Source organism: Furipterus horrens, unplaced genomic scaffold, assembly GCF_987537825.1.
Source record: "Furipterus horrens unplaced genomic scaffold, mFurHor1.1.pri manual_scaffold_17, whole genome shotgun sequence".
Lineage (NCBI taxonomy): Eukaryota > Metazoa > Chordata > Mammalia > Chiroptera > Furipteridae > Furipterus > Furipterus horrens.
The window spans coordinates 6,258,114-6,272,078 of record NW_028327187.1 but is presented as its reverse complement, the minus strand read 5'-3'; the positions used below and the strand labels follow the sequence as shown (position 1 = coordinate 6,272,078).

The window sequence follows — 13,965 nt, the reverse complement described above, 5'->3', positions numbered from 1 at the left end:
ACCTCTCCGTTAGTAAGCCTCCAGTTGTCTGACTTTTGGTATACTGCTTAAGCGAACCACAATAATAGCAAAATCACTAAACATCACCTAAAAATGAACCGATACCCAAAATGAAGCAGCATAATACTACTTGGGTAGCACAGTACATTTAAACACATTAACTAGAAGCAATCTGATGGCATGTACCCTCTAGTTGTTACAAGCAATTCTTTTAAATGTTTCAAGTTATGCTCACCTCTTCCTTGCTGTTTTCCATTGTATCAGAGTTACCTCCAGAAACACTGATTTTATCTTAAAAGAGAAGAAATAAAAAGCATTATTTACCCCTTCAATACATTATCAAACAAAATACCAATGCCTATAACTCTACAAACCCATTTTTCAACCTATGAAGCATGATAGTATTCATAATACGTTACTCACATTGAAATTTTCCTAGAAGAGTTTTCCGACTAAAATCACTCTGTTTTGACACACTAACCCCTTCTTAAAAAGCATTAAATTTTGAAAAAGAGTTGTCTGGTATCAAAACATTTACTACTGTTAATTGTCTAAGGTTTATTCTCTTAAAAGAAATTTTAAGCTTCATCTTCTACTAAAAATAAAACCATACTATTAATAAATTATATTTCCATTCACCAAAAGATACCGGAAAAATAACAACAAACTAAACCTAAAGAAAGCACAGCGCTTTTTAGCATCGTCTGCTCAGGACACTGCCTCCTGCTCCTCCCCTTAACTGCCCTGAATTACTAACAGCGCAGCTCTGGCCACCCGGCTCCCCATGCTAGCCGTTGATATTTGGCGTTCTTATAACATGTCAGACATTGATAAAAAAGAACAGTCTGAATTTGATCAAGATTCAGATGATGTCAAAGAAGTAGCAAAAGAAACTGGTGAAGAAACAAACATCAAAGCAAACTGCTGAGATGATGCAACATTCTCAGATTCTTGCAGCCCTCCAAGAAACATCTGATGGTCTGGGAGAAAACACCAAAAGGACACATTGAAAGCTTGCCTAAGGGAGTTAAAAGACAAGTGAATGTTCTCAAAGACCTTTAAGTAAAATGTACACAGATAGAAGCCAAGTTCTGCGAGGAAGTTCATGACCCTAAAAGAAAGTATGTTGTTCTCTACCAGCCTTTATCTGTTAAGCAATTCGAGGTCATTCATACAATCTATGAACCTATGGAAGAAGAATGAGAATGGAAACCAGATGACAAACATGAAATTTAGGAGAAGCTGAAAGAAAAGGCCAAGATTGAAGACGAGAAAAAAAATTAAGAAAAACAAGACCCCAAGGGAATTCCTGAGTTCTGGCGCACTGTCTTTAAGAATGTTGACTTGCTCAGTGATATGGATCAGGAACATGATGAATCTATTCTGAAGCACTTAAAAGATATTAAAGTGAAGTTCTCAGATGCTGGCCGGCCTACATACAGGTTTTGTCCCAAATTTTCACTTTGAACTCAATGAATATTTCACAGATGAAGTGTTGACAAACACATACAGGATGAGATCAGAACCAGATGATTCTGATCCCTTTATATTTGATAGTCCAGAAATTATGGGTTGTACAGGGTGCCAGATAAGAGTAGAAAAAAGGGAAGAATGTCACTTTGAAACCGAATAAAAAGAAGTAGAACATAAGAGATGTGGGCAGTGCATACTGTAACTAAAAGAGTTTCCAATTTTTTCTTTTTTGGCCCATCCTGAAGTTCCTGAGAGGGGAGATATGGGTGATGATGCTAAAGCTATCCGTGCTGCAGACTTTGAAACTGGTCACTTCTTATGTGAGATCAGCGCTGCACTTTACTGAAGAAGCTACTGAAGATGATGATGATGATTATGATGGTGAAGAAGGGGAAGAAGATGAGGAAAATGATCCAGACTATGACTCAAAGAAGGATCAAAACTCAGCAGAGTGCAAGCAGCAGTGAAGCAGGGTGTATGAGGCCTTTGACGATAACCTGCACTGCTCTACCGTCTGCTTCTCAGGAAAGGATCAATGTTCATCATTCGACAAGCTCCTTTCATCTTTTTTTGCTGTTGTTCTGCTTGCTTGTTTTTGCAGCCTAAAATAAAAATGTCAAATATAAAACAAGAAAGCACAGAGAAGGAAATGATGATTAGAGAGGAATTTAATAAAACAGGAGAAGAAAAATGATAGAGAAATATCAATGAAACAAAGTTATAGTCGTCCCTTGGTATCTGTGGGGGGTTGGTTTCAAAACCCCCTGTGAAAAACCAAAATCCTCAGGGGCTCAAATCCCTTATATAAAACGGTACAGTATTTCCATATAACATATACACAGATACTCTCATATGCTTTAAATCATCTCTAGGTTACTTATAATACCTCATACAATGTAAATGCTACATAAATAGTTATCTTCCATTGTGTAGGGAATAGTGACAGGGAAAAAACCTGTACATATTCAGTACAGACGGAACTATCATGGGCCTAACTACAGAGTACACACATCACGAACAACATGACATCCTTCTCCCAAAATGCTTCCATCCATGTTTGGTTGAATCCATAGAGGCAGAAACCACAGTTATGGAGAGTCAACTACAGTTCTTTAAAGGTGAACAAAATTGACAAAGCTTAGACAAGATTAACCAAAAAAGAGACAAGACTCAAATTACTCTCTTACCTAGAAATTAAAGAAAAGTAATTATAAAGAATTATTATGGGAGTTCCGGCCAAGATGGAGGCCTAGACAGCCACGCTGCGCCTCACTCCACAACTGAAAAGGACTACAACTACCTCAAAACTAGAGACAACCAGAAGTTCCAGAAAATCGAGCTGCATGGAAGCCCAACAAACAAAAACATAAAGAAGCAATACTCATCCAGACACATAGGAGGGGCAGAGCCAGGGTGGAGAGGACACGGTGTGGTGGTGGCAATAGCGGTGGCAGTGGCAGCAGGCCAGCAGAAAGCACAGTCACACGTCTTTAAATGTCGGGTAGGAAAGCTGGGGCAACGCTTCCAGCACCAGACCAGACCAGACCAGACCATGCAGCTCATGGGAAAAATCAAGCCTCATTGCTTCTGACTGTGCAGACCAGTGGGGGTTGGGGTAGAGGAAGAAACTGTCGGTCTCTCAGCAGAGTCTGCTTGTTTAAAGGGCCCTCAAAGTCCTAGAACATCCACAGACCCACACACTCTGGGAACAACGGCCAGGGCAGGAGCTGGAGGGGCGCCAGTCCGTTGCACAAGTGGGAGGTGCCTGGAAAAGGAGCAAGTGCTGGGCAGGTGGCATTGTTCCCTCTCAGACCCCTCCCCCACAAACAGCGCCACAACTTGGTGAAACAGGTCACCCTGTACTGACAAATACCTAAGGTTCCGCCCCTTACAACGTAACAGGAGCCACAGCTCTACCTAAGACACAGAGGCAAACAAACACAGGAGCCTTTCAGAATGAGGAGACAGAGAAGTATGGCCCAAAATAGGGAACAGATCAAGGTTCCAGTGGGAGAACTAAGCAACGAGGAGACAGTCAATCTCACATACACATAGTTCAAAACACTGGTGAGAACAATGCTCACAGAATTGAAAGATATGCCTAAGTATGGTAAACACATAAGGGAAGAAGTGAAGGCTATGCTAAATGAAATGAAGGAAAACCCACAGAAAACCAATGGTGAAGGGAAGAAAACGGTGGTTCAAATCAATGATTTGGAACATAAGGAAAAAAAAAACAGTTAACAAGTACAGAATGAGGAAACAAGAATGGAAAAAAATGAGGAGAGGCTTAGTAACCTCTGGGACAACTTTAAGCATCTGAATTATAGGGGTGCCAGAAGGAGAAGAGGAAGAGTAAGAAATTGAAAGCTTATGTGAAAAAATAATGAAGGAAAACTTCCCAAATTTGGCAAAGTAAATAGACATAGAAGTCCAGGAAGCACATAGAATCCCAAAGAAGCTAGACCCAAAGAGGACCACACCAAGGCACATAATTAAAATGCCAAAGGTTCAAGACAAAGAATCTTAAAAGCAACAAGAAAAAAGCAGTTACCTACAAAGAGGTGCCTATAAGACTATCAGCAGATTTCTCAGAAGAAACTTTCCAGACAAGAAGGGACTGGCAATAAGTATTCAATGTGATGAGAAGCAAGGACCTACAACCAAGATTACTCTATCCAGCAAGGCTATCATTTGGAATGGGAGGGCAGATGAAGTGCTTCCTAGACAAGATGAAGCTAAAGGAGCTCATCATCACCAAGCCATTATTATATGAAATGTCAAAGGCACTTACTTAAGAAAAAGAAGATCAAAACTATGAACACTAAAATGACAACAAACTCACAACTATCAACAACTGAATCTAAAAAATAAGAACAAAATTCAACTAAGCAAACAACCAAAATAGGAAGAGAATCATAGGTATGGGGATCATTTGGAGGGTTATCAGCTGGGAGGGGAGAGGGGGAGAAATGAAGAAATGGTGCAGGGATTAAGAAGCATAATTGGTTGGTACAAAATAGACAGGGGGATGTTAAAGCCAAAGAGCTTATATGCACGACCCATGGACATGAAGTAAGGGGGGGTGGGATTGCTGGAGGGAATGGGGGTACTGGGAAGAGGGGAGCAAAGGGAAAAGAAATTGGGACTACTATAACAACATACTCAATAAAATATACTTTAAAATTTTTTTAATAAAAATAAAAATATATCATCAACTATTGTATACAAAAAAATTTAATAACCTAACTGAAATGGAGAAATTCTTAAACACACACTAACTACTGAAAATGACTCAAGAATAAACAATGTGCCCTTGCCAGTGTGGCTCCTTTGATTGCAGTGTCGGCCATACACCAGAAGATTAGGGGTTTGATTCCTAGTCAGGGCACATACCTATGTTGTGCCTTCAATGCCCAGTCGGGGCACATAAGGGAGGTAACCAATCAGTGTTTTTCTCAGTCTCTCTAAAATCAATAAACATACTTTTTAAAAGAAAAGATAATGTGAATAGACCTATAACTGAAGAGACTACATTAGAAATTAAAAAAAAAAAAACCTACCCACAAAGAAAAGCAAAGGTCCAGATGGCTTAACCACTAAATTATACCAAAACAGTAAAAAAAAAAAAAAAAAAAAACAGAATTAATACCAATTCTTCACAAATCCTTCCAATAAAAAAGTAGGGAACATTTCCCAACTCATTTTATAAGACCAATATCATACCAAAACCATGAAAAAAAACCTACAGACCAATATTACTTATAATTTACAGACCAATGTCACTTATGAATATAGATTCAAAAGTGCAACAAAATACAGCGGTCCCTCTCTATATCGCGGTTCACTTATCATAGCCTCACTGTATCATGGGTTTTTTTTAAATACTATATTTAATTATTTATTGCGGATTTTTTGCTATATCACAAGATTTTGCAGTACTGTATACATATGTTGTTACAACTGACATAGGTTTAAGAGTGTAGAATAAATGCAAGGTTCCTACTTTGCTGGGGGGTCTGGAATGTAATACCCGCAATAAGTGAGGGTATACTGTAGTAGCAAATTTCAAGAGAATAAAAATAAATCTTTCTCTCACAGACTGGGAGAAAATACTTGCAAAAAATGTTATCTGATTAAGGACTGTTATCTAAAATATACGAAGAGCTCTTAATACTCAACAACAAAATAAACAACACGATTTAAAATAAGCAAAAGATCTGAAGACATCTTACCAAAGAAGATACACAAATGGCAAATAAGCATATAAAAAGATGCTCCACATTGTACGTCACTAGGGAATTGGAAATTAAAACAAGACAATACTACACACCTATTAGAATGTGCAGAATCTCAAACACTGACAACACCAAATGCTGGTGAGGGTGCGGAGCAACAGCAACTCTTGTTAATTGCTGGTCTAAATACAAAACGGTGCCAGCCGCTTGGGAAGACAGTTTGACAGTTTCTTACATTTTAACCAGACTTTTACTATATGATCCAGTAATCACACTCTTTTATATTTACCCAATTAAGTTAAAAACTAACTATATCCATGGACACAATACAACAATGTGGTGAAGGACAAGAGGCAGGGCCTGGGTGCATGGGAATAATGGAAGAAGGGGAATAGGGGACATCTGTAATAATGTCAACAATAAAAAATAACTATGTGAACTCCAAAACCTGCACACAGATTTTTATTTATAATAGCTTTATTCACAGTTTTCAAAATATGGACGCAATCATGATATCCTTTAGAAGGTGATTGGATAAAGAAATTGGGGTACACCCAGACCATAAAATATTATTTAGCATGACCTATGGACATGAACTAAAGAGGGTGGGATTGCTGGAGGGAATTGGATACTGGGCAGAGGGGAGCAAAGCGAAAGAAACTGGGACAACTGTATCAGCATAATCAATAAAATATACTTACAAAAAAGAAAAAGAAAAATAGGAAGACTCATACATCCTGATTTCAGAATTTAGTGTAAAACAATGCAGTACCAGCAAAAAAAAAAAAAATTGACATATGGATCAGTCAAAAGAATTGAGGTGTGTTCACAGCCAGCAGGTCCTCCAGCTTGCTGAGCTCCAAACGAAGAACGGGAGTAAGTAAAGCGGTCTCTACACCACGGCTCGTACAAAGCAGACTGCTCGCAAATCGACCTGCGGTAAAGCACCGAGGAAGCAACGGGCTACCAAAGCCGCTTGCAGGAGTGCGCCCTCTACCGGAAGGGGAAGAAACCTCATTGTCACAGGCTGGTGCTGTGGCACTTCGTGAAATTAGACGTTATCAGACGCCCACTGAACTTCTGATTCGCAAACTTCCCTTCCGGCGTCTAGTGCAGGACGTTGCTCGGGACTTCAAAACAGATCTGCGCTTCCAGGGTGCAGCTGTGGGTGCTTCGCAGGAGGCGAGGGAAGCCTATCTGGTTGGCCTTTTTGAAGACACCGACCTGTGTGCCGGCCATGCCAATCGCGTAACAATGATGCCAAAAGGCATCCAGCTAGCACAACGCACACGTGAAGAACGTGCTTGAGAGTCCACTATGATGGGAACCATTTCCTTCTTTAAAAAAAATTCTCTTTTTCCTGTTACTGGTAGTTCTGAATGTTAGATATTTTTTCCCGTGGGTTCAAAATGTACCTAAGTATATGACTGCAACTGGAAAATAGGGGACAGCAATCAGGTATTGGCAGTTTTCCCATTCTCATTTGTGTGTGAATGTTTTCAATAAAAATGCGGGGACACAGAGCAAGTCAAGGTGTCTCAGTGAACAAGTTTCGATGGTTCAACTACATAACAATATAAATAAGCCTGCTAAATTTTTCTGGACAATGCCAGCATTTGGATTTTTCTTAAAACAAGTAAATTTCTTATTGATGGCAACTAAATGGTTTTTGTAGCATTTTCATCATATAGAAGATTCCATCCATTCGCTATACTTTTCTAACTAACTTGTCCTACATGCAAGTACATACATGTTTTTAATGTTGTCTGTCTTCTGTGCTGCTCCTGAAAGTTTGCTATATTAAAATACATTAAATTATTAAAAAATAATTGAAAGCCCAGAATTAAATCCATATATCTATGGCCAACTGAATTTCAACAAGGATGCCAAACCACTCAATGTGGAAAGAATAGTCTTTTCAACAAATGGTGCCGACACAACCGTTAACGCAAACGAAATAAATGAAGTTGAAGGCCTCCATCACACCACATACAAAAATTAACTCCAAACGCATCAAAGACTGGAGAGCTAAAACAAGAGAACTCTTAGAATAAAATACAGAAGTAATTCTTCGTGACCTTGGAATAGGTGTGACACCAGAAGCACGATCAATAAAGGAAAAGTTAAGATAGATTGTACTTCATCAAAATTAAAATATTTTGTGCTTGAAGGACACCACCAAGAAAAACAACCAACATAATGGGGAAAAATATTTGCAAATTACATATCTGACCAAAATGCCCAGTTACAGATTGATAAATGACGAACTAAATACAGTGTATACATAACAAGGGAGTCCTACTGAGCCTTAAAGAAGAAGGGAATTTTAATAAATGCTATAACAATGATGAACCTTGAAGGCATTATGCTAACTGAAATAAACTAGACACAAAACGGCAAATGTTCTATGATCCTACTTATATGAGTTTCCTAAAGTAATCAAATTCACAGAGACAGAATGTAGAATGGTGGTTGCCAGGGGCTGGGATATAGGGGATTGAGAAATTAGTGTTTAATAGGAACAGAGTTTCAGCTGGAGAAGATGAAAAAATTTTATAAATTTTAGAAATAGAGGACAGATTAGTGATTGCCAGGTATTAGGCAGAGTTAGGTTTGGAGATAGGGAGATAAACATGATTATAAAAGGGCAAGGTGACTAATCTGTATCTTGACTGTGGTGGTGGATACATGAATCAACCAAAGTAATAAAATTGTACAGGGCTTAATAAACACACGCAAGTACAAGTAAATCTGAGGAAATCTGAATCAGATTGCTAACTATCAATAACCTGGTTATGATCAAATGTTACCATTATGGGAAACTGGGCAAAGGGTAAAAGACCTCTGTATTAATTGTTGCAATTGCATGCTAATTTACAAGGGTCTCACTGAAAGTGTTAATTTAGCTCTGACTGGTGTGGCTTAGTGGACTGAGTGCCAGCCTGCAAACCAGTGGGTCACCAGTTTGATTCCCAGTCAGGGCAGAGAGGCCTGGGTTGCGGGCCAGGTCCCCAGTTTGGGGGGTGAGGGGTGTGAGAGGCAACCACACATTGATATTTCTCTCCCTCCCTTCCCCTCTCTCTAAAAATAAATAAGATCTCTTTTAAAATGTTAATTTAAAAAACTCTTAAAATAGGAATAGAGAACTTCCTCAGTTTCATAAAGAGCATTCACAAAATACATATACTGAAACAATCATAATGGGGAAAGACTGAATGCCTTCCCACCAGCCAAGAGGATGTCTACTATCACCATTCTTCTACAACATAATAACGGAAAATTCAGAAAGTCCTGCCCAGCATAATGAGACAAAAACAGAAATTAAATGGCACACAGATGGAAAGGAAAAAAAATTGATCCTATTTGCAGATGACAAAATTAAGTACAGAATCCAAACAAATTAGTGAAGTGAAATAAAAGCTTCCTAGAACAAGTTACCAGGATGCAAGGTCAACTAAAAGAAAAAGAAAACTGAATGCCTATGTACCTGCAATGAACAAATGGAATCTGAGAGGGCTTTTTTTTTTTGCATTTTACTTAAATTTTATTGGGGTGACATTGGTTATTAAATTATATAGGTTTCAAGTGTACAATTCTGTGACACATGGTCTGTATATTGCATTGTGAGCCCACAACCCAAGTTCAGAATATTTTCTATTGCCATATATTTGACCCCCTTTACCCTTTATTACCTTCCTACTACCCCCCCTTTCTCTCTGCAACCACGATACTGTTGTCAGCGTCTATGATGGTTTTTTGTTTGATTTTTTGTTCATTTGTTGCTTTCAGTTTTATATCCCACTTTTGAGTGAAATGATATAATTCTTGACTTTTTCTGAGATTTTAAAAGCAAGAGGATTTAAAATAGCACCCCAAAACTGAAGAACTTTGGTAACAAAATATGTGCAAGATTAGTATATGAATCACTACAAAACACTGGGCACACTCAGGAGTTTCTACTGACCTTTTTTCCTGAATACCGGTTAAATATCACATTTCAATTAGAGTTGACATCATCAAGTAACCCAAGTTAACATCATCAATGAAGAGAATAATTACATCATGTGCCTTGTGAAATATGTACTGACAAGAACATAACACCATTCATGTAGTAATCCTGCCAAAAATAAATAACCCTAACCCACGGTGATTACAACTAATCAGACAAATCCACACTGAGGGGACAATCACCAAATGTCATGGTTCCGACAAAGAAATTTTTTCAGATTTTTATAAAGATAAAAAAGACAAGATGACTATATGCAATGCGTAACTTTCAACTGGATCCTGGACTTGGGGCGAATGGGCTTACCTATAAAAACATTGTTAGGACAATTTGTGAATTAAAAATAAAAATGAGGACTAGGTAACAGTATGTATTTAGTTTTACCACCTGTTTACCCTTCCCGCTGTTACTCATTACTTCCTGTATTTTGGTACTGACATTTCACAATGTTTTCCTTTTGACTTAAGAAAACCCTTCAGTATTTCCTCTACTGTACTTCTGCTGACATCGAGTTCTTGCTTTTAGTCTTTATTCCACACCTTCACATTTGAAAGACATTGTCACTGAACATAGAGGTCTATGTTGAAAAGTATTTTATTTTATATTTTTATTTATTAATTTGTGTGACAGAAAGAGACAGACAGACAGACATCAATTCGTTGTGTAACTCATGTGTTCATTGGTTGATTCCTATATGTGCCCTGACCAGGGATCAAACCCACAACCTTGGCATTCTGGGACAATGCTCTAAGCAACTGAGCTACCCAGCCAGGGCTTGGCAGTTATTTTCATTTGGCACTTTAAAGAAGTCATTTCTTTGTCACCTAGCTTTCTGTTGTTCCTGTTGTCAAATGGGCCATCAGTATTATTGTTGTTCCTTTAAAAGCAATGGCCTTTTTCCCCTGGCTACTTGTAAGATATTTCTTGGTTTTTCTTCTTTAGGAGTGCGATTGCATGCCTAGTTGTAGCTTTCTACATATTTATCCTGCTTGGTATTCACAGAATTTCATGACTCTATGCTTTGATGTATTTTATCACTTTTAGAAAATGCTGAGCCATTATCTCTTCACATTCAGCTTCTGACCCATTCTATCTCCTCTCTTTCTGGAACTCTAATTATACACATGGTTGTACTTTGTGTATATATTGTGTTTTATGTATGCACACACGTGTCTATATGTGTGCATTCAGCTTTCAGATATGTAGCTATCCTTGAATTCCTCAGAACAAGTGATGGTAATCACCACAAGACACAGGATACTTTTTATTTATTTATGATAATTTGTTTGTTTATTTATCTTTAGAAAGAGGGGAAAGGAGAAAGAAAGGGAGAGAAACATTACTGTGTGGGTGCCTCTCACTCGCGCCCCCAACTGGGGACCTGACGTGCAACCTAGTCATGTGCCCCAACTGGGAATCGAACCAGCGACACTTGGCTCGCAGGCCGACGCTCAATCCACTGAGCCACAGCAGCCAGGGCTTAGAGGATACTTTTTAAAAAGAGAAACGAAGTTGAGCATCTTTTCATTTATCTGTTTGTCATTTGTTTGCCTTCATAGGAGAAGTGTTCAGGTCCTCTGCCCATTTTTTAATTGGATTTTGTTTGGTGCTGAGTTGCATGATTTCTTTATATATTTTGGATCATCACCCCTTGCAGGAGCTGCTGTTTGCAAATGTCATCACCACTCATTTGGCTGGTTGCCTTTTGTTTTGTTTTGTTTTTTCTTTATTTTAATTTTTTGTTAGGGCGAGGGACAGGGCTTAGAGCTAGGGCTAGCGCTATGGCTATGTTCAGGGTTAGGGTTATGGCTAGTACTAGATATAGAATTAGGGTTACAAATTGGATTAGAGCTAGGGCTAGTGTCAGGGTTAGGGTTAAGGTTAGTTAGGCCTAGGGCTAGGGCTAGTGATACTATTAGGTTTAGGGTTAGGGTTCTCCAATATCAAATCTCCAATATGAAATTAGCAAAATACTAGATACACATAAACGATTAAAGCCTTTAATAGCTCCTCCACCCAAAAATAAATGGAAGCCCTGGCCGCACAGCTCAGTTGGTTAGAACGCTGTCCCCATATGCCAAGGTTGCAGGTTCAATCAACTCCCGGTCAGGGTACATACAAGAAGCTACCAATTAATGCATAAATAAGTAAAACAAAAAATCAGTATCTGTTGTGCTCTCTTTCTGTTCCTTCCTCTTTCTCTTTAAAAACAATAAGTAGATAATAAAAAGAAATTCCTTTTTAAAAATACAAAAATAAATGGAATATAGTCTAGAAGATATTGCACATTCCTTTTCAGTTTACCTGTGCTTTGGTTCATCATAAGTCTTGGAGGAGAGCTTGTTTCTTCAGATTCCTCTGATGAATGTGCCAGAAAGTCATGAAGCTTCTGCACCAATGTATTCAACTTGCTTTCACTATCAAAACAAAATTTAAAGAATTTCCTTAGCCTGTCATGCATTTAATTAAATGTAAAGTTCTAACAAACTAAAACTGTATTATACCATAAGCGGTCTGAAAAAATGCGTATCAAAACTGAAGCTTAAAGGAAATGAAATTTCTTCATTTCTCTGACGATATGAAAATATGAGTAATACAGCCTACCTGTACCTAGGATCAAAGTATTGTTTATATAAAATGCTGATATTATGAGGTTTTGCTTTACATCATTTAAAATAATAACTCAGAAATTTATCAAATATATTTACTGAGCACTTACTCTCTGGAAGGCTTCAGGGGTTTTTGTTTGTTTGTTACTCTATCTGCTGCTTGGCAGAGAATAACTGAATAAATGGCTGACATGAGGATTAATAAAACACAGAAAAGGACTTAGGAGAGCTCACAGATTACCAGGGAAATATTTATACTAAGTTATTATAGCATATCCTGTTAACTTATATAACAGGTGTATCTATAATGCAATAAGGTTACAAAAATTTTTAAGTTTCAAATGCAGAAAATAAATTTATACCTGATTTCTAACCAGATTTCCTAAACTTAAAAGCAAGGGGGGCCCTAGCTGGTGTGGCTCAGTGGATTGAGCACCGTCCTGCAAACCAAAGGGTCGCCAGTTCGATTCCCAATCAGGACGCACTACCCAGGACCAAGTTTCCTGCTTCCCACACCAGACCCTGCCCCCCCACGCCCACCATCACTACTACCATGCATCAGCTGGCAGAAAGATGGCTTTAATGAATATATGAAGAAGAGTCATAGTGGCATTGCAAAAAGTGGGCACAATGGCCTCATCGGATTGTGTCATCGCATCTGACAGCAAATCTCCCACCATAAAAACAGAGAGCACTTTGAAAACAGTTCTCTTGTAAATTGGGAGAGAAGTTTAAGAAACTACACCTGATGTCAGAAAAATTAACACTGTCTTCAACTTTACAAATGGGACATTGTTCAACATCAGGAATTGGATGGAAAGGAAAGTACAAGCAGAAGATAGAGAGTTAATAATGAAGTATGTTATGAACAATGTCACCTTACTAAGATCTCAGAAAAGGTATAATAAAAAGTCAAACATCACGCCCTGGCTGCTGTGGCTCAGTGGGTTGAGCGTCGGCCTGCGAACCAAGCGTCGCTGGTTTGATTCCCAGTCAGGGCACATGACTAGGTTGCACGTCAGGTCCCCAGTTGGGGGCTCATGAGAGGCAACCACACAGTGATGTTTCTCTCCCTCTCTTTCTCCTTTCCCACCTCTCTAAAAACAGATAAATAAAATAGTATTGATAAATAAATAAGGAGTTAGGACATTAATTTTTTAAAAAAGGCCAACCGTCACTTTAAGGAAGAATTAGCTGTTAAAATAAACTAGCTGAGTTTGATCAGAAAATCTCCATATTGCTTCCTTTTTTCAAAACAGGGTGTTCAATTGTGCCTATCACAAACATTTTACATGCAACTATTTCCAAGTGTTGGCTTAATCACGGTCATCCCTTTAGTTAGTACACATAAATGTTTGTGCTAAATAAAGCAAGCAATAGAAAACACATGGCTTTGCTCTGACCCTCTTACAGAACACTTTGAAATAATTATGACCATTTTCATTAAAAAAGTAAATAAAAATACATGAAGAATATAAAACTTCAGATTGGGGCAAAAATAGGTTTACAGTTGTTCATGTGAAAATAACATAATAATAATAATATAAGAGAAACTGTTTGGCGAACTCATAAGTATGAAAACCTACTTTTGCCCCACACTGTGTAAAATATTAGATGCTGTAAGAAGTGTCAAATGTGA

At 38.2% G+C, this 13,965-nt stretch overlaps 1 protein-coding gene and 1 pseudogene across 5 annotated transcripts in view; one reads left to right on the top strand and one right to left on the bottom strand.

Annotated features, from left to right (window-relative positions):
- Positions 1-13,965, bottom strand: part of ATRX (ATRX chromatin remodeler) — a 166,213-nt gene that overhangs the window by 126,222 nt on the left and 26,026 nt on the right. For all 5 annotated transcript variants that reach the window (XM_090265392.1, XM_090265393.1, XM_090265394.1 and 2 more), the window contains exons 2-3: positions 12,022-12,134; positions 236-291 (exon numbers count right to left, since the gene is read on the bottom strand). In XM_090265392.1, coding sequence (XP_090121518.1) covers positions 236-291; positions 12,022-12,134 — 169 coding nt within the window. The remainder of the gene's footprint in view (positions 1-235; positions 292-12,021; positions 12,135-13,965) is intronic.
- LOC149990414 (nucleosome assembly protein 1-like 1 pseudogene) lies at positions 818-1,940 on the top strand (annotated as a pseudogene).